Source organism: Ascidiella aspersa, chromosome 2 (assembly GCF_963924565.1).
Source record: "Ascidiella aspersa chromosome 2, kaAscAspe10.2, whole genome shotgun sequence".
NCBI classification, from domain to species: Eukaryota; Metazoa; Chordata; class Ascidiacea; order Phlebobranchia; family Ascidiidae; genus Ascidiella; species Ascidiella aspersa.
Window position 1 is genome coordinate 9,167,857 of NC_139448.1, and position 25,271 is coordinate 9,193,127.

Genomic DNA, 25,271 nt, shown 5'->3' on the forward strand with positions numbered 1-25,271 from the left:
AAGCTCGAAGAAAACATAGAATACTTACGATAAAATGTTGTAAGATTTCTATGATACAGCATGTAGAGTGGAGTTTTAACTTTATCTGTGAACTGAAAGGTCGAAATATTTTCAAGTACAGTAACTAGCAAAGTAAGTAGAAAAGTAGCGTCATATAATAAGATAACTATATTACGATAATTCTTCGACCCATAACCTAATAACATGATATTTTATAATTAGTTTATTGAAGCGGGTTCGCTTTTGTCTTTTGTGGGTAATACTAATTTACAGAATGATGAATGGTCGGAACGCTCACTAATTTAAGTGTTACCCCGTTAAAACAATAATTAACCGCACAATATTTGAGTTAGGGTAAGGGTTAGCGTTTGGGTGAAGGTGGGTCAAGTGTTATTATATTTAATAATAAAACTGTGAGGGTTCCGACCATTCATTTTTCCGTAAATTAGTGTTACCCGTCTTTTGTGCACCGTAACTCTTGACTTTTTCAGTCTTGCACCACCAAGATCTGGTTAAGATGTGACGTATTTTTCAGGCGAGTTCATTAAGAACAAATATGGGCGCTGGTCGAGAATCCTTCCACAAACATTATTTGGGTTACGGAGAGTCAAGTAATATTGTTAAATAATAATACTTGAACCACCCTAACCCAAACACTAATCAAAAATAGTGTGTGTTGCTTTAATAATTGTTTTAACGAACTAGTAGGACTCTAGACCAGCGCCCAAACATTCCCTGAAATGTATAAATGAGGACAATTTAATTTTTTTCTATGAATTTTTAGGATGAGTGACAGTGGTGAGAGTTCAGATGATGAAATCCATGTGCCTAGATTACATGATGAAGAAGATGGAGATTCTGACAGAGAGGTTAATCTACAATAAATATTTAGTTTATGTGACTATTTGGCAAGATAGTATACAATGCACAACCGTGCAGTATTCAAAATAAACCGTCAAATTTAACAAAACCAGATTTAAAAAATTGTTTTGGAAAAAAAAACTCCTGGTACCTCTAATATGTAAAAGTCTAGTCAAACTTTTGGCTTGAAATTAAAAGTACCCAAATAATTAACTATAGAAATTAGTAAACCTATTTGAGCTTTATTTCTTCATAGAGTTTGACAAGGTTTTCAACAAGAGTTACCTATCACTTGTTTTACATACGCCCAGGTAGATCCTAATTTTAAATTTCACTTTCTGCAGTTGCAAATTGCATTTGAATCTGGACTACTGAAGCCAGGATTAGTTCATCCGATCACAGCACCACCACCTGCCATTAACAATTTGGTACGATTTTTTAAATGGTCTATCTGCTTGCCAAAGATTACCTGATGTTGCACAGATTCAAATAAACTGATATTTGAAATCTTACGAAAAATGATTTATATAATTGTTTGATCATTATACGTGTACTTGAATATTTTAACTATCCAAAGATTGTTATCTTTGTATATCTCCTTTAGCTAAACTGTATGATACCATGCAAAGGACCAAGTTATCTTGCAGAGTGTGCAGTGCCGGATTAACCCTATACCTAAGCACAAGATTGTGATACACCCAATATATCTGTCATTAAAAAATATTTAATGAGTAAAGACAAATTAAAAACAAAACTATATATAAAACTATATAGCATGTTAGCAACTATGAATATCTAAACAAATATGAATTTGTGCTTGTTTTGCGTTAAATACTTTTTCGTAAAAATGATTAGGGTAAAACAAATATAATATCAGACAATCATTGTTTTATGGTTCCCCCTTTCCCCGGACGCCCTAAGCACGTGCTTATATTGCTTAATGGTTAATCCCAGTTGTGATAATGTGTTTGGAGTAACATCTCATTTTTGTATTTTTTTCCTGAGAGCCAATTTGTAAAATGGTACAGATTTCTGCTTTATTAACTTTGTTTTTAATTTTTCAGGAAGGTTTGACACAAAAACTAGAAGAAATTCAGCAAACCAACCTAGATTGGGTGGAAAGACTGGATGTCACTGTAAACAGAACCGAACTACTTGAGAACGAAAATGACAATGGTGAGATCTTTTTTAGTAACTGGTCAATGCTAAACAGACTCAAAACTTATTTTAAACAAATACAAGCCTTTTTAACTTGCCACACGTCCTTTAATTTAACTAGCCATTAAGGTTTCAATATGTTTTTTTTAACCGTAGAGGAAAATGGTGACTCAGAGGTGCACAATGACTTCAAACGAGAAGTCGGTTTCTATGAGCAAGCAAAATCGTCGGTCATCATAGCAATGAAGCGATTACATGATGCGGGAATAAAGACCAAGCGACCAGAAGATTATTTTGCTGAAATGGCCAAAAAAGATGAACACATGAAACGCGTAAGTCAACCATTTGTTAGTGTCATTAAAGTTGTTGAAACCCTAGTCTGCTTTTAATGTACTAAAGCTGGAGACCATAGCTTCGGGGCCAAGCATTTTCTTTGAGGTTAGACCCTTTTGAAGTAAAGCCATTTTTTTATTTTGTGGGCTGGAAAATGCTATTAAACAGTTGCACCTCAGCCCTGCTTTTAACAGCTATCTCTATTTGTTATCTTTAGATACTGGAGGGTTGTAATTTTAAACATAAATCACATTTTTAGGGTTTTCAGTTTGGTATATATTTTTGTTTTAAGTTGCATCTTTATGGCCTGAGTTTACAGCAAAATACAAGATGTCCCTAAAACCATATAAATGGAAAATGTCACTTTTCATCTCGAGATTTCTGCCTAAAGATGCCATTTTGTAATTTTTGTTACCTTGCACTGTTAAACACTATAATGAAATATTCCACAGGTGAGGGAGAAACTGCTAGCATTACAACGACACAGGGAAACTGCCGAAAAAAACAGAACCAATTTCAAGCTACGCAAGTATGGCAAGCAAGTGCAACAAGCGGTCACAATGGAAAGACAACAAAGGAAAAAGGAGTTGTTGAAATCAGTAAAGAAATACCAAAAGGGTGATTAATAACTGCATAAACCCCTTTTATATAAACAATTTCTCTTTTTGTAACGCTTAGCATCTGTAATTGCTTAGTCCAGTAGTTCTTCACCCCATTTTCGTCCCATTTACCCCTCAACCGACATTCAAACTTAAATCCCCCTAGAAAAAACAGCACCTAAATAATTCGGTGCAAAATAGGGTGTAACCTCTTTAAAAGGACAAGCTTTTGAGTCGCTATATTAGGACCAAATAATTAGAAATCAACTTTGATAAATGATATTTTAATGAAACAAATTTGTATATGCTGTTGTAGAAAACAGCAAAACTACTTAAAGCTTAACATGACGTTATAATAGGTCACTTGCACAGTCATTGTTCTGTCTCGCTTGTGAAAGAAAGAACTGTACTGTTTGGAATTTGAAGTGGGCTCTGCTAATAACTTACTCTGGTCGTTTCTGTTTTTGTGCCAATATTGCAAACACTAAAAATAAAAAACACAAACATATGATTTCTTACAAAAATTACAAATCCCCCTTGGAACCCAAAAAATCAACCTCCCTCTGGTTGGAGAACCTCTGGCTTAGACCAATATATATTTTTTTCATGAAATCAAACTCGATGTTAGTTGTAACTCTATTTATTTTTCCAAATGTAAATATATCCTGTTTCTGTTTCATTTTTCAGGTCAGTCAAAGAACTTAGATTTTCTTGAAGAATCTGACAACCAAAGAGGTCCAGGGAAAAAACTTTCGCAATTACAAAAGCTGCAGCAACAAAAGTAAGGGAATTTAAGGCAATTTTAAAATGCACCTCTTGACACACTGTTTTTGAACTACAGGAAGCTAAATCCCAAGCGCGCGCAAAAGAACAAAAAATACGGTTTTGGTGGTAAAAAGCGTGGACAGAAACGAAATGACAATCAAAGTGCCAACAACGTATCTGGTTTTAAGAAGAACATCCACAGTAAAAAGGTTTGTGTTTTAGCTTACCTTCTATTTGCCTCAAATGTTGTATTTTTTTATTTTTTTGTCTTACAATTAAAAGACCAATTTTATATGCAATTGTTTTGTATGTATTTTCAGTTAATATATCCCTTTTTAAACTTAACAAACTTTATTGTAAATTAAACACATTGTCATTAGACCAATAATGGTTCACAAACTTACACAAAGGTAGTTTCAAGAGTCCAAGCAACACTGTTAAAATTAGTTTTATTAATAAGAATCATCTAGCCCTGCTTAAAATGTTAGAATTTAGTATGAGCTGTGTTTTTATAATATGTTTGTGTTAAAATTGATTGGGTCATTATTAGTATTCAAAGGAAGTAATTGGGTAGATAAAAATATAAGATCATTTTCTGCCTGTGATTTAAAGCTTATGATCATGTGATTAATCACTTAAAACTTTTGTGTTTTAGGCAACTAACAATCAACGTCCGGGGAAAAGCAAACGAATGAAAAACAAAAACAAGAGATGATTTCGTTGTTTTTCTTATTTTCTGCTCTTTACTAGCTAGCTCTCAAAAAAATACGCAGGCGCTCTCTTTTACCAATTTATTGAAATGCGTGTTGTATTTCACGACAATAACCTGGTAAAAGTTGTATTGCACTTGTCAACTGAGGGTCAATCGATTTTTTTTTTTCGGGGAAAAAATTTAAAATATGTACCAGAGCAAACAAGTTAGAAAAATACAGAAATTGGATTACATAGTAGTACGCTTGCTTCACTACCAGCGTTTTTGTGAGGTTTGTTACTTGTTTCCTTCACCCTGCGTGGACAATAAAAAGACAAAAAAAACAACAACAAAAAATGGCTATGATATAGCAAATACAGCATAGTGTTATATACTACTTAAAAAAAAGTGATAGTCCGGTCTAGGTCCATTAAACAAACTGGCAAGATCATTGCAAGTTCTCGGTCTGTTCTTTTAGCCTCCAGGCAGCATCCATGTACTTGGTTATTTCCGAATTCTGTCGAGGGAAGTTTAAACGACGGTCTTCCCGGCTGTGTTGAACCTGCAATAACCAGCACAAGTTAGAGAATATTACAACTCGTAGGCACATTTTAGCTAAGCATGTCCAAGTAATAGGTGAATACAGCAAATACCTGATACCAAATGGTTAGTATCGGTATCAAATTGATAAACATTTCAGCCATGATCTGCGATCCAACGCAGTGATTTATAGCTTTAAAGGCAAATTAATCAACAAATAGTAGATTCGCAACTAGATGTACACGAACTTGTTCAGGCTAACACAAATTTTGGCCTAATAACCTTGAGGAAAATACCTTTTACCTTCCAATTTTATCTGTTTTACTTATTTGGTAACAATAATGACGTAAATTGGTAACTAATCGGAATAAACTAGAAGGACCAGGCAACCATAATTCCAGCATCGAGCTACGGTGACTTTCACTCAGTTGTAACATGTAACTTTTACCACTTGCCTTGTCATCAATCGTCAATTTTAGGGCGTACAGTTCCCTGCTAGAGAAGCTTATGTGCCCACAGTCCCAGACTTACCAGAGGTTTGTGTATCCAGCCATACTCCTGGGCTTCGGTTTGTGGGTGCAGGTACTTGTGGACGGGCTCTTCAGACGCCCGGTGAATGATCTTCAAGAAGTTCTCTATAGCAAGACAAACTCGCGGTAATGGCTTTAATCGAAAAGGCACTTCACAAGTATGAGAATAATAACAAACCGTCTTCCTCGCCATCCGCTGAGTCGTGATACGAGTTCGGCTTGCCAGTTAGCGTGTACACTGCAAAGCAACAGCACGGCTGCTATTAGGCTTGGAAGTTTCAGCGGATTAACTTAATCACGGCAACTTACTTTTCTTAAACGGGTTAACGCTGTAGTTTGTGTAGAGCTTTTGGTTTCGGACTTCCTTCTTAATGGTTTCGCACAAGATTGCATTTTGATGAACAATGTTCACTGGCTCTTTTTCTCGCGGTTGCTTCGACATTACGAGGTTAGATAAAACTAGGGCGACCTGAGAAAGTAAACTTAATGGGTAGAAACTAAGAACGCGAAATGTACCTCTCTTAAAAGTGTTAACTGCCAGTAAAATAATTGTTTTACTTTATTGCAGTATAATTGCTACCGTGGATATGAAAGGTTTTGCAGTTACTCCGCCCATATCCCATGTAAGAATAGCGACAACTGTTCAACAAAAGCAAACGCGGACGTTTCTAAAGACGCTAATTACAGTTGCTAGAACTAATTGGCATGCAGTTACAACTTTTCTCTCTGCTGTCTTGCTGTCTCGGGAGCAATTTTAGCTTCCCAGGAAACGTTATAGGTAAAACTAGGGTCCTTTGTTAGCCGACAGCATATTTCACTCGAACGTCAAGCCCTCCAGTAGACAAATACAAGCTGAGGAGTTGCGAAAACAAATCCTTGAAGAATACCAAGGCGCATTTTACAGCTGACCCACGCTCACCTTGTTGCCAGGCGCTCCGTAGTTGGGAGCTTTCAAGCTCTCAGCCAATCAGAAAGCGGAACGGGGTTGTGTTGTTCTTTGTCTACGTCATAATGAAAGATAGAAGTTACAGTTGAATGGGCGCGTCGGAAACGCATCAGTGGGTAGTTAATTAAGGTCTTCACGGTCTCGGACATCTTGTTTTTCGCAGCCTAGTTAGGTTTTAGTTCGTCGCTAAATGTTTTTTATAGCAAAGTGTGGAAACTTGAACGAATGTTTGCGTAGCGATCGGGGTTTTTCGCACCTACAGACAACGCCGCCCAGTTTAGTTAGTTTATAGGGTGTTCGCTGTCCAACAGCCAGTAACCTGGGAAATGAACTGTCACGGTGTCATTGCGTAGTACAGGAACTTAGCAACAGCTGATGGGAGGGCAGCTGACGGTTTTTCAATAAATAGCTATAAATTACGAGATGATTTAGGCTCAACGTTCAGTTATACAGTTGGCGATATACCAGATTATATGGTGGACTAGTTTACCTGTATTTTTTGGAAGTCTTTATATTTTGGGGCACTGGTCTAGAATCCCTACCACAACAAACACTAATTGAGTTAGGGTGCGGATTAGCGTTAGGGTCTGAGTAGTTTGAGCCATATTATTAAATAATATTACTTGACCCACCCTCACCCAAACACTAACAGATACCCTAACCCAAATATTTTGTGTTGCTTTAATAATTGATTCAACGCCATGCTAGGATTCTAGATCAGCCGTCATTAAATATAAGTTATAGTTTCCATATTATAATACATAGTTTGTACAACAAGATGTTTTTAGAATATATGTTTTAAACATATCCCTCATTATTACTAAAATTGTTTATCATATTCCTTTATTTCATGTTAAATAAGGTAATATCTCAAACATAGTACACTGTTTCGGAATGAGTACATACAGTTATATTGGATAAACCTAAACTTCAACTATGGATCAAGACTTTGAAAAGCGTCTTTTGAAGCAGCAGAATGGACCTCCACCAATATCGCCATTATTATCGGTACAACTTGTTATCTACAAAATTTCACTCTAAACGTTTATTTGAATATTATGAGTGTAGGAGTTGTCCAGGTACTGAAGTCTGCTTTAGGATTATTGTGCAAGAAAGGCAAGCCCAAAAAAATCTAGCCTGTTATATCTCAGCAAAATGTCCCTCCACGGTTTGAGCTATTTCAATTGAAAAGTAATCAAATGCTCAAATGTTTTTATGGTTTTCGTAGTAATTGTTTACAAATATTAGCAGTTACTTATTATAGCTGTGCAATTTTCGGTTACATAACGATCCCCTTTAATTATTCACAGTTTTTAATCTTGGAGCTATGCAGTTGGCTCAATGAAAGGTGTTTGTGATTACCTATACTATTATGAGTGTATTTTTGTTGTTGTTGCAAACAACACTATTTGGGAAAAAACAGTTTAAGTTATAGGCAAAGCGGAGCAATTTTTAACAAACAACATGTTAATGGAATTCGCATAAACGAATATCATTTTTGTATAAAAAAATCAGCCAACAGATACAGCACAGTTTTTGCTTTAGATATATACAACGCTGCTGTTTTGTTAATCATTGATTAGGTTGGTATTGACCAGATGGCCTTTACCGTAGAACAGTGGTTGCTATACTTTTCGCCTAGCCGCCTCTCATGCTTTTTAAAAAATAGTGGGAACCCTGTCGATTTTTAAAACTACCAACTGTACATAGGCTGTCAAAAAAATATATACAAGATTAACATCACTGAGAAGAATGCTCTCCAGCCATAGGCGCCAAACTTTCAAAATTCCAGGGCCCTATTTTCTAGACTAGACAGTGCAAAATTGCTTATAATTAAATAAAAAAAATGTGAGCTCTCATAGATAACAACTGTTGCCTGTTATCACTGAGCAAACCATTTTGCCTTTTAAAACTTTCTTTTTGCAACTTTTTGGGCAGTACGCAACAATAATTAAAAGAACTATTTATTCCATATAACATAAAAAAACATAGTTTGGGTATTCTAATTATGGTCTTGTTTCCATGTGGTAATTCAGAAAAGTTGAATGTGCTACAGAAATTGTTTTGCACATTTATTGATAACTTGGTAAAATTCCAGGCTGTTTTGACGCGTTATAAGAAATCAGGGCATTTAAAAACCCTCTGCACACCCACGTCCTGCGCCTATGTCTCTAGCTTATATATTTCGGCCAATAAATTTGCAAGGACACCATGTAACTCATTCATAAACTACTGCTCTATCAGGTAATACTAAACCACCACAGCTAATTCCATTGTTTCTCCTCAGCCTGCCGCTTCACCATTTGCCAACCGACACCTGCCAAGGTCCCTGCCTCCTTCGCCCAGCACCCTGTCGCCAGTGAAGCCGGAGCGCTGTGGCGATCGCTTTATTCCGAGCCGGGCCGGCGCCAGGTGGCACATAGACTTTAACATGATCTCGGAAAAGGGAAATGGCCGACAAACCAGCAAAGTGTCGAACCAGCAAAACCAGCAGAACCAGCAGCAGCCTCAACAGCAATCATCGCAGCAGCAACAGCAGACCCAACAAACCGCAAGCCAAAATCGAAAAAACAAAGATGTGAATGAAAATGGCAAAGGTATAGCAATACTTGTTTTTGATTTCTGTTTTGTGTTTGAGTTCATAAAAGAATTTCTTAAAACGTTAGTGATTTAAGTATTAGTGTTTTTGGCTAAAAAGCATTTAAACCAGGAAATGGCACTTTTGAAATTTGGGCTGCCATTATAGTTTCTGTTATGATTGACTGCTAGTAGTTTTATGCAGTATTTTTTTGTTGTGACATTTAGTTTGGGACCATCTGCTCCATGTTTTGTATTGATAGCCAACTATCAACATGTCCTGTGTCTAAAAAAACTCTGTTTATAACTCACTTGTTGGATAGATTAAAACCAGAGTTTTCATTACAGATAATTATATGAAGATTATTTTGTGAGGAATTTGCTTGTAATAGAAACATAGTTAATTTATCAAGATGTTTAAACCAAATTCCTATGTGTAGAATAACACAATTTACACCACTTTGTAGTATTCCCTAAAATAATGATTTCGAGCTCCCAAAATTATAAAATGCAGGTCAAATAAACAAACTTCAAAATTGTTGCCAGATTGTACGTAGCAATAGTTGTAGGGTACTGATAGTTTGAAAATCATTCCTGTTCCATCTCATTTTCTTACTAAAAATGCTATTTAGCCTGTGTGATGTTGCCGGCATATGTTTGATGGTTTCACTGTGACATGTTTTGTCTCGCATTACATGTTTATATTTTTTCCCGCTACAGACAGTTTGACATACCTTTGCCTGTTGAGGAACGAACTGCTGGGGTCGGAAATCGACCGAATCAAAGACAGCCAATCAGAAGACAGGAGAGTTATGGGAAGTCCATGCTCAGAAAAAAAGAATCTTTTTAAAGTAAGCTACTTTATAATTTTGCAATGATCTTTTTGTATTTTTCTAAAGGCTATAGTGTTTTTCAGTCATGTGCACTGTAGATAAATTGTTTTGTCATCAATCAAAACTTAAGTCACCCCAACCTAGTAGTTTTTAACCCTTGAAGCTATTTTATGTGCTTGGAGTAATAAACCTAAATAAACCATAATATGCTATGTGTGTTTTGTTTTGTATTGTTTGTGTTTGGTCTGTTAGCAGTTCAAATTTGCCACCCAATGCAAGTCGTGCCCTGATCCTTTTGTTTGTTTGTATTTCCCCCTTGTCATTCTCACTAATCCCCAGTCGCCAACAGCTGGAAAGGCACTAAATGTAAATAATAAACACCAACTTGCCACCATTAGCAACTCTTGGGTAGCATATACGTCATGCAGATCATGTGGCATGTAGTTTGCCAAATCTTTTTAAAATATATTTTAGTATGAAATCTTTGAGACGACTATTTGGTAATCCTACTGGAAAATCAATATTCAAAGAGAAGACATTTCCATATGAAGTGTTATGGTAATGGTTTAGATGTCTGTAATGGTAAAGGTTTACCACATTAAAACCTATTCTTCCAATGCAATCTTTCTTAACATGGGCAATTCAACAACTCCAACGTCTGGTCTTAGAATTATTAAACCATTTAATGTTTGAAAGAAAATCGCAGTGTCATTCTAGTTTGTTTATCCATCAATTGATTGCAGCACATAACTTTTACTTTGTGCAAATGAGTAATTCCATGAAGTTCATAGCCGAACACTGAAAAAATTTAAAACCACCGCCCAAATTTCGTTGTTTATCAGCCAAATTTACGGTTTACGTAATATTTTTTCAGTATTCGCTACGAATGAAGCGAGTTGACTCCAACGAATCCACTTCACCTTATTCCTTGTCACCTATTGGCTGTAAAAGGTAAGCATTGCAGTGCATGAAAGGTTATATTTACTATCTGAAAAAGACAAAACACACTGTGATGTACATTGACAACAGATTATAGCTCCTTGTAGTTCATGTTTTGAGACAAACGTTTTGGCCAATTTCTAGGAAATATATTTGTTTATTATATGCTGGTTTCAAACACAATCATTCTACACAAATCTGCATATGTTTCTCCTGCAGCTCAGAACACTTTGGCCACTTTAATTTTAACCATTATATCCCCTTTGTCACATATTATGTATATAATTACATAGTGCATGCTAGACACTGAACAGTACAAGAAGTCTAATCAAAACAGGTTTTCATGTATTTGGCTTTAAATTATTCATGTATATCATCTGAATCAAATCACATTTCTGCCATCTTATTGACATTATGGTCATTTGACGAAATAATTGTTTAAAATAATATGTAGCTAGTTACTTTTTAGTGTGACATAATATTGCATAATTATGAACAAATGTATCTATATTTATCGCAGCTAAATGTGTGCAACCAGATTCTAATTCATGTGTTTACTTTCAACCCCTGTTTTATTTGTTAAAATAGAAACAAAATATAAATATAAGTAGGAGAAATAAACTTTCCCTTAATCATTGGTTAAGTCTTAATAGTTTTGTGATATATCCATCACCAATTCCTAAATGTGTTTAGCTGAGCAGTGATAGTTGCTTAGTAATTTTTTTTTCAGAATATTCTTTTTGCAATTGATACAGCTTGTATTTCTTACTAGTTAACTTAACTGAATTTTTTACTTTTACAATACTTACTAAACAGATCATTTTACTTTATTTTGGCCAGGAAGCACAGTTTCAGTGTGAGTAAATCTTTTTTGTTATTTTACAGCCAAAAACTTCTTCGTTCCCCCCGAAAACCTATGCGAAAGATTCCAAAAGTTCCATTCAAAGTTTTAGATGCGCCGGAATTGCAAGACGACTTTTACCTTAACCTGGTCGACTGGTCGTCGACAAATGTTCTCAGGTGAGCAAAAATAATTATCGGTGGTCATATTTTTTTTGCTTTATCTTATCATTTAAGGAATGGTTAGTTAGTCATCTAGAGTCCAGACTTTAACAACATTATTCGTTGTTATCTAGTTAAAAATAAGAGTAATATGCTAGCCTACAACTATTTGATTTACATTTTTTTAATATTTAACACACGGTGAATCAATTAAACGCACTTAAAGTTGTAGTTTACTTTCTAGTATTCGCGAATTCGATAATTAAATTTGACAAACAACAAAGGTTTAAATCACAATTAATTTGAAAGAGCTAGAAAAATATAGGTCTGTAGCCATCTGTTGCAAGCCGGTAGTGGTGTGCACCGGCCCCTTCGTAATCAGGATGTCGGCTCTGACGCAAGGCCTAATAGAAACAACCGGTGTAGAAATAGACGGGCGCTGCCGGCGAATCAGCTAATTGTACTGCCGCAATACCGGGACCCGATCACCGACCATAATATAATTGACGGTCCCACAACGCGGAAAAGTGGCAGCGATTGTAAATCTGCCCGCCGCCGCTGCTTTTACTGCCGCCGTTGGCATTTGCTTTTACAACGATTGCATCGGCAGGGTGCTGTGCCCGTCGTCATCGTTCAAGTCGCACGAATGTAGAACAACTAGGCCAGTTTCCCGTTTTTTACTGCCAATCTACGACCTTGGTGTTCCTTGTCACATGTGAAGCGAGCTACCCCTTTCCAGCCCGATTTTCGTTTTTTTATAAGAAGCAAATTAAACGGGAGCATTGCGATTAGGTTAAAGCAAATATTCTGTTGGTATGCTCCACAGTACTTGGTCAAGTTCATGCAAAGTTGGGATGTTAAATTAGAGTTGTATGAATAAATAGTCAGGAAAAGTGATTTTTTGTTCACATCTTGTTCAGTTAATTTAAATATTACCGTCCATATCCAATGTATATATATGAAAAAAAATCTGTATCAGAATTGGGTATAGGTTGTCAAATCCGTAATTAATAGCTTATCGCTCACGGTTCAAACAAGTAATTTTAGTCAACCTTTAGCAAAAACACCATGTCCTAAAGCAGGGCGTGATTTGCGCAATTGTGAGACCACAGAGGCCCCTTGAAAAATAATGCACATGTCCATGAAATGCGTTCAAACCTGGCCGGCGCCTGCATGTGAAGAACCTGTCGATAAGCGGCGCATTAGGGACAACACTCGCCACCGGAGCCCCGTATCTAGCTCGTGCCCGTTTCTCGTTGTTACACCGAAAGCCGCCGGCTGTTGTTCTCCCGGGAAATCTAGGCTGCGCGTGTCGCCGGCCGGGATTTTATCGATTTACGTCGAGGTGCACTGCTGCTGCTGCTACTGTTATTGACAACCGGTCTACCCTGAGCCCGGCTATTGGTATTGAATTCGAACGGGATTCGGCTTTTATGTGTTATCCTTGTGTAGCAGTTTACCGCCTTCACGAATCACTAAAACCAAACCGTCTTCTGGTCTTTATTTAAATCTCTTCGGTCGATATCGTTTATCTTAAAATACCGCTCTCCAGTTTAAAGCTTTACAATACTACTTCGCGCTTGGCTAGTTAACAACCTATTGAACTGTGTAAATAGTCACCTAAAAGTACTACCATACATTTTTTATGTGCAAAATGAAAAAAAAAAATCGCCGAAATGTATACCTTTTAAATTAACAATGGGAACTCGCTATATGATTAAAAAAAAATTTTAAAAAGTAGGCGGTGTAAATAATAAAGCCTTGTACGTTTTAAAAAGGGCTATAAAAATGGACTTGTGTGCCTTGTAACCCGGGGTTGTCACCTTGGCATACTGCAACGTTCTGTGGATCTAACGTCTAGTACAGCCTTTGGTACGCCACGCAATCACGCATATAGGCAAGGCACAACCGAGCGGCAAAACGACAACTTACACAATAAAACAAACGTAAAAAAAATCGCAGCGCTGTTGCAACCCGTCTTTCCTTTTCCACAGCGTGGGCCTGGGCGCGTGCGTCTACCTGTGGAGCGCCTGCACCAGTCAAGTCACGCGGCTCTGCGATCTCGTATCAGAAGGCGACTCCGTTACCTCAGTCAACTGGAGCGATCGGGTAAGTCCCTTAAACTTGTGAAAATCGCATCTGTCGTCGCCCGCTGCTCTTCATGGCCTTGTTTTGTTGCCTTGACCCTTTCGACTCTTTTTATATTGTGACACCTTTGCGCCGCGTGTCACATGCCTGCTGGGAGACCTAGAAAGCTGGATGGATGTGTCACCACCCAACGACCTCATTTACTTACTACGGCATATTACTATTAGCACTACTGTTGTGATGCATCATGAACTTTCGTTAGACCTTATAGTAGTATAGTGTATGACTCATCACAAAAAGGCGGTATTGAAAAAAAGTTCAAAAACGGTTTTAGTCCCCGACCTAATAACACTTTAAAAGCACACTGCCTTATACCGTACCAATTACACTAAAAACCTTGCACTATAGTTGTCTGCTACACACGTATTCAGTCTCTTCAGTTCGCCCCTAATGTATGAAAAAAACTAGTTTCCAACGAAAAAGTCATTGCTTTAAAACTAAAGTTACCAAGTATTTAGTTTTTAGAACAATCTCTCACCCTAAGCCATCATTTTTATTAAGTATGAGCTTAAATAATTTGTTTTTTTACTATGTGCAGCTAAAGCTAGAAGTTTAGAAGGTACTGTTGCAAAACAAATTTTTACAAGTATATATTTAGTCTTATGTTTACTAATGCCCATACCATTTATATTTTTTTCGAATTGTATTAAAAAAACATCGACCGATCTAATTTTAAATGTTTAAAATACTATGAATTGTCATTAGAAAGTTCTTAAATTCTTTTTAAATGTTTACTTAAAATTGTGTGGCAATTCTGAGCGTAGTAAACACTACCTTATGATTCCTTTATGTCAAAGAGTAAAAAAGACTATCCGCTATCGTTCGACTGCGGTTGCAAAAGTTATTTTCAGGGGCCCTTATAAGATACAAGAAGACCTTGATCTAAAAACTCCTTGAAAAACAATCTTTCCAAATCACCCAGAGCTATAAGCTAGCTTAACAGTCAACCTATTTTCCCAGGGCAACCTCGTAGCGGTCGGTACCCACAAAGGCTACGTGCAAGTTTGGGACGCCGCGGCCGGCAAGAGGGTCACCCAGCTGGAGGGCCACTCGGCCCGGGTCGGGGCCCTGGCCTGGAACGGCGACCAGTTGTCCTCGGGAAGCCGCGACCGCATGATCCTACAGCGTGACGTCAGATCTACGTCATCGGGCGCGCCCGGAGGTAGTGCCGATCGGAAACTGGCCGGGCACAAACAGGAGGTGGGTGGTTGTTTTTTTGCCTCTGATGTTTATGTTGTTGTTGTTTCGGTATAGTTTAGTGTAGTGCATTGGTTCTCGACCTTTCGTGGTTTGTGGGCCCCCTTTGTGTATTCATAACACTGGCCCGCTTCTTAGTTATCAATAAAAATGCCCATCAGTTTATACTGTATTTTCTCTTATAAAAATTCAAGGTTACTATACGAAGGTAAAATAGTAAATGCCATCAAATTTGATTAAGCAGACCACTTAAGCAGATCGTCGATTTACTTTATATTTGCCTAGAGTTATTACAATAAAACTGCAAATTAGAGGGGACCCGAGAGTACCGGGCCTCGCCGTTAAGAAAGGAGAAACTATGGTCTACTAGTTACGGCCTGGGTATACTACGGCCCGCCAAGCCATATACCCATTTAAAGCAAAATCAAGCAATTACGTTGTTTTATTGTTTTTAGAATACTAAATTGATTAAATTAAGCCCATCATTATTCATACTCATTACCACCTTGTCAAATCATGATCATTTAAAGTTACTTTTTCAACAAACTTTATATTATGTGTACTTCAGATCTCCTTTTAGACCCAGCCCTCCAAAACATCCCCGTACTAACTGTTTCGCCCAGTGGTTTATTAAAGGCCACGTTAACTAAATTGGAAGAACGCGTTTGAACTGTGCACACTGCACATTGTAGAAATTCCTTAGCCTAATGTCTTGTAGCACTCTCATGTTTAAAAAACATTTGTTTAAAAAGGGACAGAGTGAAAATTAAAAAGCGTATATACAAAATGTCTCTTGGCACCCTGGAGCATTAAAAACAGTGTCCCGGTTGGGAACGACTGGTGTAGATACACGCCTTGGCGGTGCGGTGCGGATATGTTCGCCTTTTGCGTCGTCTTTAGTTGGAATTAGAACTTGTTTGTTTGTGTAACGTTTCCTGCGTCAGGTAGCACACCGTTAACTACCATCTTGTCGTAAAGCCTAGTCGGTGTTTTCACACTAATTACAACCTAGACTGGAAAGACGCACCCTGTAGTACATTAAAATTATCTTGAATTTTCTACAAAATAAACCACTTATTTCCAATCCGGTACTGCACGTTGGATTTTAACTAAGACAACTGACTTTGTTTTAGGAACTTGCTTTCAAACAGAGTACGATAATGATTTACCATAGAACAATACGTAGGAAATCATGGAAATTTGTTGTGAAGGGTTTGCTTAGCTTGCTTATAGTAAAAACAAAGCTGATACAATGAAATTGCTCAGAAACTACGCTTTACACGACTCTGATATGTTCTTTAAAGTGTCCCTAAAAATAAAAAATATGTCTCTAGAAGCCAAAAAAGCCAAACAATTATTTGAATAAATCCCAAATGTGTAATGGCCAACTAGTTTAAATTAACCATGGAGCATTGTTCAGTTACGTTTTTACAATCGGCCACTATTTGGCAAAACAATCAACCCAGCTGTCAAATCATTTGTGTGCAGTTTGGCACTTGTCAAACGCATCAACCAGTGACACATGCCTTTTGTCACCATTTGCGGCTTAATTTTGAATCGCAACATCATTATGACGTCATAGTTGGTGTGCCCCGATTCGGCTGCGTGATTCAACTCATCGCGGAAAGCGTCGAATACCAGGGATTAGTTGATCGCTGATGTGATAAAGAGTTTCGGAATACCTTACTTGCATCATAAGCTCCGACATTTCCTTGTAAACAATATGCGCCATTGCAATAATTCAATTTCTCTGAATCTTACTCTTTACGCATTGGAAACTAAGTTTGCTCAAAGCTATTTTTAAATGCGGATGTTTTAAGGAGTCTGTTACTATTTTTGGAAAGCTTTATTAAAATCAATTATCTCTGTAATATTCTGATTTTTTAACTTCTACCGGGTATGGTTTTGCAACGTTCAGTGTTATTTTTTGGTCAACTCTAAAAATAAGATTACATTTTTAATAGTCCACAGTCTCCAACAATTACCCATCTTTGTACTTTGCCAAACTTAATATATTTCTCTACGCCCATTAGTTCAGCTTAAACACCATTATGTAGTTCATGCCTTATTTTTGTTAACATAATAACAAGGCAAGTCGTTTTCTTTGAAATCAACTGAGCCGTGATTGATTGACTGATTAATGGCGGTGGCTTTGCGCGTAAGCTTATGCACGATTATTTCCAAATTCGAGAAGCCTATTATTACCTATACGAGCAATTACCACTACGTTGTGACGCGGAGAATTACGTGGGCACTTAATGCCAATCGACCTAGAGCTCCAGACGTTAGTCGTCCCTACGAAAATACTACAGCTGTATTAAACCAATATTTTTTTTAACTTTAGCATTTTATATCCATGTTCTCCAGGAGCGCTGGTGTACCTTGAAATGATTTGTTTGTCCATATTTTGAGATACTGCTATCCATCAACTTTGCTATAAAACATAGAGAAGCTGGGAAACGATTTAATTTGAAATAGAAGTGTAAACTAGCTTGTTTTGTGTTCTCGCTCGGTCTATTCAAAATCAAACTCTGTATACTCAGAACATTAATATTTTTCAAAGAATGACTAGAGGAAAAAACTAATTGTTGAAACTATACTATCGATAAAAAAAAGTTTCGTTTAAACCGCAGACAGTATGTGTAGTGGCAGTCGTTTTTATCCAACCCTCATTCAACTTTATAATGTCGGTTCACGCAGCCTTTTAAAACGATTTCTTCATTGCTGACAAAATCGGTAAATTTAACACATTTAAAGTTCATATTTGTTAATAATTTATTTAAAAGTCACATGTTGCTTCGGTTGGATGATTAAGTTAAGTATCGAAATAGTTGGGTACTACAACATCGCACTCCGTTATTACCAGCCACAGGTTTTTTTTTAAGGTTTGGTTTGGGTGACCGCTAAGTAGTTTTAAGAGACCGCAAGTGTTTCATTTAAATACCAAAAAGTTGCAAGTCCAAAATTTGGGAAACCGCTGGGGAATTTGGGGGACCGTTTCGGTCCCCTAAAACACCTTAAAAAAACACTGAGACATCAAAGGTCGGTACTCGTCTGATAGTAGGGCGTTATAGGTGCCAATCAGATACCGAATTATAAGAGCAACTTCAGCAGAGATTTGCAACCAAATATAGCAAATTCTACCTCGAAAGGCAAACAGATCAAAAAACAGTAGGTTAACGACTGGAGTAACAAAAAAGTGTGCAAAATATCGCATATCGGTATCGAAATAAATGACAAGAATCTTACATCCCTACGGTCCTATACACACAATCGTAACCAACCTGTTTTCCACCCACAGGTCTGCGGCCTTAAGTGGTCCCCGGATCGCCAGCACTTGGCCTCGGGAGGCAACGACAACAAGCTGCTTGTGTGGAACGCCGCCACTTCGCACTCCTTCCAACAGCAGGCCGCCCAGACCTACTCGGACCACCTGGCCGCCGTCAAGGCCATCGCCTGGTCTCCCCACCAACATGGCCTGCTTGCGTCGGGCGGAGGCACAGCCGACAGGTAGATTTTTTTTTTGCTGATGTGTTGAATTTCGCGTTTGTGGTGTTAATTTTGGGCGCTTTGGTGCAGTTGTTTAATAAGAAGGCCGCTAGCTACCAATGTCTGAGGTTCGATTTCAGGCGGAGCTATAGTATGGGCCGAGAACCTGAAATCATGTCTGGTAAGACGTAATAAGAATAGCAAAGCACATAAACCATTCAGAAGTAGGTATACCTACTTCTATATGGGTTTGTTTATTTTTACTACGTCTTACTACAACTTCCAACCATTATGCTCCAAAATATTTAGTAAAATTTGAGGCTATCGCGAGTTGCGATTAAGCAAGTATCTCTTTAAACTTTAGAACCTGGTTCGAATCCCACTAAGGTGAAGCTCGGTGCCTGTGAGCAAAGCGCCTTAAAACTGCAGCTTTAAAATTACGCAAAAAGGTTGGGCCGTGATCATAACAAGCATCTCTGTAAACATCAGAACTCGGTTTGATTTCCGCTTGGATAATGTCCGTGTTTGTGGGCTAAACAGCTAAAAAATGTCCTAATTTGCTCAAAGAGGCTTTAGTTGCTATCACGTAGTCGTAATGGATTTCTGCAACTACAGCTCGCCTGCCATTTAAGCTAACCGACAATAAAAAAAGTTGTTTAATACTTATAAAAAGTTGTGTTCATGTGTAAACTTTTGACTCACATACGAATATAACAGTAATAATATTAATAATACGATTGATCTTGAATACATATTTCTTCATTTCCTATATTTTGCTCGATCCAGTTTAAAAACAGATTTAAAACGATGTTGCTCTGTTTTGTATATTTATGTAATAACTAGCCAATATGCCTGGTTAAAAGCATAGGACGGTTTGGTTCATGGTTGTATTGGTTTGCTATCATTAGGCGCTTAGTTTTATGAACTGTTGTAAAAAATTCCATCCGTTTTCTTGTTGCTCCTCTGAATTTCTCGAAATTGCAGTTGAAATGCTGTACCTGGTAGTAAATTGGCCAACGTTCGTCAATCAATTTACTCAGCGTTACTCATCCTGTAATAACAATAAAATCCGGCGTTGTTGGCCATAGTGGCTATAGTAGCACAGTGCATAGCTAACATTCCGGATATCCTTTGTTATCTGTTAGTTCGGGGATTCGCGAAAATGTCCACTCTCTATAAACAGTCAAAGGTCGTTTGGAGTCTGAAGCCCACTAATAGTCCGCTATTGTGTTATATCTCCATTTCTGCTATGAGCTTTAAAAAATCAAAATTATCCTATTGTGAGTTTACTATTTCCACCCAAAAAAAAACATTAAAAGTTACCCCTTGTGCATTGACTAACGTAAAAACAGAATTATTGATCTTTTTGAGTTAAGATACTTCCAAGCTGTTTCATTTTGTTCTTAATAAGTTTTGCGTTTACATTTTGAGGCCTGTACATTTTAAACGTTTTCTTATGCTTGCATCAATACGTAATTATGCATTGATTTAGGTTGGTTTCGGGCGCTTGGGTTTGGGTTCTAATTTAAATTCCCGAGTTTTGCATAACTTCCATGCATTATTCCTAATTCGAAGTAAATTACTTTATTAACCGTGTAAATGGCTTCAGGAAGTGCCGATAGGCTATTTTTTTTTCGGATCGCTCTTCTACGCTTGCCCTCGTTAGTGATAATATGTCGTTTTAAACTACATTGGTGTCCGGGTAAATAGCCTCAGGAAATTCCTATAGGCTATTTTCCCGGATCCCTATTTTACGCTTTCATCAATTAGTGATTAATGATTATTATGTGTCGTTTTGAACCACTTCAGTACCCGGGTAAACAGCCTTTCCGAAAAACGAAAAAACAAAACATAACCCCCTTATCGTTTCGCAGGTGCATTCGTTTCTGGAACACGCTCACCCAGCAGCCGCTTCAATGCGTGGACACCGGATCCCAAGTGTGCAACCTGGCCTGGTCGAAGCACGCCAGTGAGCTTGTATCGACGCACGGCTACAGCCAGAACCAGATCCTTCTGTGGAAGTATCCCTCGCTAACGCAGGTCGCCAAACTCACAGGACACTCCTACCGCGTGCTCTACTTGGTGAGTTAAACGAGTTTTTGTTGTTATCAAAACTTGGCTGGGTTGTTATTTTTGTCGCTGAAAAGTGAATAACCGGAGAAGAAAGACAAAAAAAAAAAGTGATACAAATTCCACTATTTATTTATTTTGTTTGATTCAATAACATGTTACTAAATAATACCCTATTCTGAATGCGTAAAAATTGACTTTTCCAATTAGCTGTACACTTTCATACTATTATATGTTTTTGATACAAGACCGTTTAGTTAACTTCACACCAACGCAGATAATAGTTTATTATATAACTTAAAATCAACCACGGTTCTTAACACGTACTTTGTCATCTAATTAAAAGGGCTAATTGCTAACAGGCGTTTCCTCTTTAATCTTCGCTTAAAAGGCAAGCCGTAAAAAACACTAAATTAACCCCGGGGCTAGCAAAGGTCCAAATCCCCTTCTCTCAAACTAACTATACGGCAATATAGTCGGACCAAAACAAAAGTGTCACTTCCCTCGTTTATCGCTCGACTTCGCACGCAATAAACCCGTTGTTTGGTCGCAACGACGTGCGGAGACGTCGGCCCTTCTGATCGTCAAAAAGCGATCGACGCCCTTCTCTAATTGCCAATCGTCGCTGGGCAATTTCCCCGGCTCCGTTTTAACCCGGCCATTTTTATCCTGCAGCAGTATAGTCTATGTTATAAGTAAATTTTAACTCTCAAAAATATGACTGAACGCAACATTTTTTTTGCCAAATCGTCGTTCAGCCAATTTCCCTGGCCAACTTACATGCGGTTGGCCTCATTTCAACTTTAACCCGCCTTATTATTTTTTTATCCTGCAGCAGTGGTCTATGTAAATCTTGAAGAAGACTTAAAAAGGGGGGTGGATGAAGGCGCGGTTGTAAATTCTTTCAAAAGCGACCGCGTGGCCAACAGTTACGACTGATATCTAATACTATTTTATTTAAGCCTATACAAAGGCAGGTAGCATTTTGAACGTTTAAAATATCTCTATTCATTTCCAACATGGAAAAACCTGGAAATGAATACCGAGATATTGGAAAGGTTTAAAATGCTGCCTATACATAAACTGTTGCTACCAGGCATGGTAATATAAATCAAAAACAACCCATCTGGTAATTTTAGTTCTATACCAACGTTTCGGTAACCTATGCAAGCCGCCTTCGGCAGGGTGAATGACACTAAACGCTCCTACAATAAATGGAAAACACAAAAGGAAAAAAGCAGAAATAAACGCTAGCAACGAAACGATAAGAAAATAATTAGTGACTGCCTCTAGTCCTTCAGCGGGTGCTTGTAGCATGCAGAGAGCATCACGTCAGTTTTGATGTACAGTATAAAAATAAAATTACCAGAGGATCTGTTTTTGATTCATATGCTACCTATACGTCTATATGGGCTTTGATATTCATACTGAGTCTAACTAAAACCTCAACCATTATGTTCCAAAAAATCACCCTTTGTATTCGACTAGGCAACTTCTCCGGACGGCGAGGCGATAGTTACAGGAGCCGGTGACGAGACGCTGCGCTTCTGGAACGTTTTCTCCAAGACTCCATCCAACAAGGAGTCCACCTCCGTGCTCAACCTCTTCACGCGCATCCGATGAAAACTGCCTCCCCTCCCCTCCCTTTCATACGCCGACCCCTCTAAAAATCGTCGTTATTTGCTTGATTAAAGGCAATAAACGCCAATGCCGCCAACCATGATGGTGACCGATCTGTTCAAAATCGCCGCTATTGTTCACGTTTGCGCGATCACTTTATTTTTAGGCAAGGTTCGTCCGCGTTGGTTTTGGTATAAAATCGTTTGCACGCGGAGAAATCGTTTTTCCTTTGCGCTAATCAATGTTAGAAACGCAACTTCCTTTTTAGTAAACCTGTCGACGAATGCGGCATGACAGGCTTGTCTGGTAATTTTTTTTTTCTGGTAATATCGACCCAAAACTTTTCTGGTAATATCAGCGAAATTCGTCGAGCATCCATTGCTCGTCCGTTGGCTTTGCTAGAACTCCTGTAATTCCAAGGTCTGTATTATACTTAACACAAAATTATTGTCAAGTAAATACGTTTTATTGTCAGTTTTCCATTTTAGAGCAAACACTAACCAAGAAAATGGCCTTTGACATATCCTGGTTCGATCCTCCATTAATGCAGTTATTTTGCACGAAACCCCGTTTTGCTCTCATATATATATATATGTGTTTGAAACAACCATTAAAAAAACGGACCCTATTTTCAGCTGTGTCCAGATTTTAGGCGGCGTTTTAACCAAAAAAAAGTTTCATCTTTTGTTTATGATTTCACACCTACACCGATTAACACGCAAAAAAACGTTGGAGACGTGATATTCTTATGTTGTATTTTATTTATTTTCCCGCCTAAAGCGCTCGCGTGTCGCGGATCGTAAGTACCTCTTTGGAAAAGTTTCCAATAATATTTTCCTCCTTGATTTTAGTAAAAAGTTTTTTTTTTCTTTTTTCTTTTAACGGCTTCGCGCGACTTCCCGAATCTGTTTTTTTTATTTCCTTTTTTATCGCTTTTCGCCAACCACGCGATTGTACGCTTGACTTTTGGGCGATATTTTTTCTTTTTTGCATTGATTAATGTCACAAAGGTAGCGGGTTTGACTTTTCTTTTTCATAAGAAAATAATTTCTTTTATAATGTAAAAATAACACGAATTGCGAAACAGTAAATCGCAAAAGAATTTCAACCGGCGCCCTGCTTAATTTTATTTTTGCACTGTGAAATAGAGCGCCACCCAACGGAAAATGTGCGAGCTGCACTAATCGCAAATGACAAGTTTTTGGGTGGATTTGGTTGAAACACCCGTTTATGCATGGCACATGCTGCTTTGTGATTTTTTTGTGAAAACGGCTTTCTTAGGACAAAATCGAAAATGTGAACTAAAATCTGATGTATTTAGAACTGTACCGTTAATAGCCCTTACTTGGTTAACAAACATCCTATAAAGACCTTTTATCAACACATAACCGTAAACTTTTTGTTTCGTTTTGTTATTGGTTCATTTAAAGTACCGCCGATGAATTTGCGTATCATCAATTCTTTAGAAACACACTTGTGTAAAAATAGGCGAAATCGGAATGTAATAATACCTAATTTACCACGTGCGTTTTATTTTTCCGCGCAAAAGTATTATTACCCCACCCATAGCTGCATATTATTAACCTAGGAACATTCAAGTTAAGTTCTTATATATTTTTTGTTGTTGTCTGCACGGCGCGGTTCGCTCTGCCTCGCAGCGAAATCTTACTTTATTAATATTATCATTATTACTCTTCTTCTTATTATTATTTTATTATTTATTGCCCGCGGTTAGGCAGGTACAATTCTATACCGGCGCCGTGAGACGCTAAAGACGCCCCGTTGAAATTTTATTGCCGTCGTCGTCATTGCTATTATCATTATCATCACCAGCGTTGATCGTCCTTCGTGTCCCAGTGATTGTGACTCTATACTTTTTCTCCGTTTTTTCCCGAGCGATGTTGCGCTTTCTCCGTTTCACAGCGTTATTCGTGATCGATCGAACGAACAAAGGGTGCGATGTAAAAAAGATGTCGCTTTAAGTTGAGCGGAAGGGATGGTAGTGAGTCGTATCCAATCGAGAAATAGGTATTATTCCTTGTTATTTTGATGCAGGCGTCAACGTTTGAAGTTTCTCTTCTCTTGTTGCGTCGTACAAAACAGGAAAGTTTATTGGTGAGGATAGGTTTTATTGAGTGTTGTTTCTGCTTTCAAAACTTTTGTTATATGGCAAAACTACCTTGTCTTTCTCATCTAAAGAATATTTTGACTTAAAGGAGGTATAGTGAGTCGTATCGAGTCGAGAAATAGATATCATTCCTTGTTATTTTGATACTGGCGATAGATAGATATGATTTTATTCGGAACATCAAAAAACCGACGAAATCAAAACGTTTTGCAATATTTGACGTTTCCAGGGGGAAGCGAAAGACCATTAAGTTCATTGAGTCAGCTTTCCCTTTAATCGCGCTATTTCCACCATATGAAAAGGAAAGTTTGTTCTTGGGGATAGGTATTTGACAGTTATTGCTGCTTAAAAAAAAAACAGGGTGTCCGCGCGAGGTTAATGAACAGATTATTAGTTAATAAGGCAGCAGTTCTTGGACGAGCAGTTGTTCGCCACTGGGTTACGATCAGTCTTTGGGGTTATGCAAGCTTGATAATTTTTTAAGAGGTTCGTCGCTGAAAAGTTGAAAACTTATTTAAGGCAATTGTCAAAAAAAGAAACGCAAACATGTTTTTCAGAATTGCATTTTGTTTTCGTAAATCTTATATTTTGTTGGTCAATGCGTGAAAAACTGTATCCATCTATCTTAAAACTCGCTGTCAAGGTCATACTAGGGCAGTATTAGAAGTGCTGTTTTCACAAATTACATCGTTTATCAGGCAAAAAAACAATTGCTACAAACACGTAAATCGATAAATCCAGGCTTGTTGACTGAAAGTTTATGAATGAATCACCCAAGTTCAAAATTTGCGGAAATGCATAGGTACCAGAGGCCTTGTAACAAAACAACAGTTGACGTAAAAACA

General features: G+C 37.7%; 3 protein-coding genes across 3 annotated transcripts; 2 read left to right on the forward strand and 1 right to left on the reverse strand.

Moving 5' to 3' along the window:
* Positions 1-70: 70 nt before the first annotated feature.
* Positions 71-4,770, forward strand: LOC146163466 (putative rRNA-processing protein EBP2). Its single transcript, XM_083381739.1, has 9 exons — positions 71-132; positions 785-869; positions 1,206-1,289; positions 1,926-2,037; positions 2,176-2,351; positions 2,805-2,970; positions 3,639-3,732; positions 3,793-3,925; positions 4,372-4,770. The coding sequence occupies exons 2-9, from the start codon at positions 786-788 to the stop codon at positions 4,429-4,431; spliced, it is 909 nt and encodes a 302-aa protein (XP_083237865.1). The 5' UTR covers positions 71-132; position 785; the 3' UTR covers positions 4,432-4,770.
* On the reverse strand, positions 4,494-6,279 carry LOC146163467 (cilia- and flagella-associated protein 144-like). The gene is made up of 4 exons (XM_083381740.1): positions 5,787-6,279; positions 5,656-5,715; positions 5,479-5,582; positions 4,494-4,969 (listed from the first exon to the last, which is right to left on the reverse strand). Exons 1-4 carry the CDS (start codon positions 5,917-5,919, stop codon positions 4,856-4,858), a joined length of 411 nt encoding a protein of 136 aa, XP_083237866.1. The 5' UTR covers positions 5,920-6,279; the 3' UTR covers positions 4,494-4,855.
* A 1,012-nt stretch (positions 6,280-7,291) lies between these two features.
* Positions 7,292-24,251, forward strand: LOC146163468 (fizzy-related protein homolog). The gene is made up of 10 exons (XM_083381031.1): positions 7,292-7,431; positions 8,711-9,020; positions 9,721-9,851; positions 10,708-10,784; positions 11,658-11,792; positions 13,769-13,883; positions 14,883-15,122; positions 18,421-18,629; positions 20,483-20,690; positions 22,167-24,251. The coding sequence occupies exons 1-10, from the start codon at positions 7,360-7,362 to the stop codon at positions 22,299-22,301; spliced, it is 1,632 nt and encodes a 543-aa protein (XP_083237157.1). The 5' UTR covers positions 7,292-7,359; the 3' UTR covers positions 22,302-24,251.
* The last annotated feature ends 1,020 nt before the right edge of the window (positions 24,252-25,271 follow it).

Bases quoted from the DNA above. Each gene is read 5' to 3' on its own strand.
- LOC146163466 (XM_083381739.1), top strand. From the start codon at position 786: ATGAGTGACAGTGGTGAGAGTTCAGATGATGAAATCCATGTGCCTAGA. The intron at 2,352-2,804 runs GTAAGTCAACCA...AATATTCCACAG, and splicing joins AAGATGAACACATGAAACGC to GTGAGGGAGAAACTGCTAGC. The intron at 2,971-3,638 runs GTGATTAATAAC...TTCATTTTTCAG, and splicing joins AGTAAAGAAATACCAAAAGG to GTCAGTCAAAGAACTTAGAT.
- LOC146163467 (XM_083381740.1), bottom strand. From the start codon at position 5,919: ATGTCGAAGCAACCGCGAGAAAAAGAGCCAGTGAACATTGTTCATCAA. The intron at 5,716-5,786 runs GTAAGTTGCCGT...GTTGCTTTGCAG, and splicing joins CGTTAACCCGTTTAAGAAAA to TGTACACGCTAACTGGCAAG. The intron at 5,583-5,655 runs GTTTGTTATTAT...GTCTTGCTATAG, and splicing joins AGCGGATGGCGAGGAAGACG to AGAACTTCTTGAAGATCATT.
- LOC146163468 (XM_083381031.1), top strand. From the start codon at position 7,360: ATGGATCAAGACTTTGAAAAGCGTCTTTTGAAGCAGCAGAATGGACCT. The intron at 10,785-11,657 runs GTAAGCATTGCA...GTTATTTTACAG, and splicing joins TCACCTATTGGCTGTAAAAG to CCAAAAACTTCTTCGTTCCC. The intron at 18,630-20,482 runs GTAGATTTTTTT...ATCGTTTCGCAG, and splicing joins GGCGGAGGCACAGCCGACAG to GTGCATTCGTTTCTGGAACA.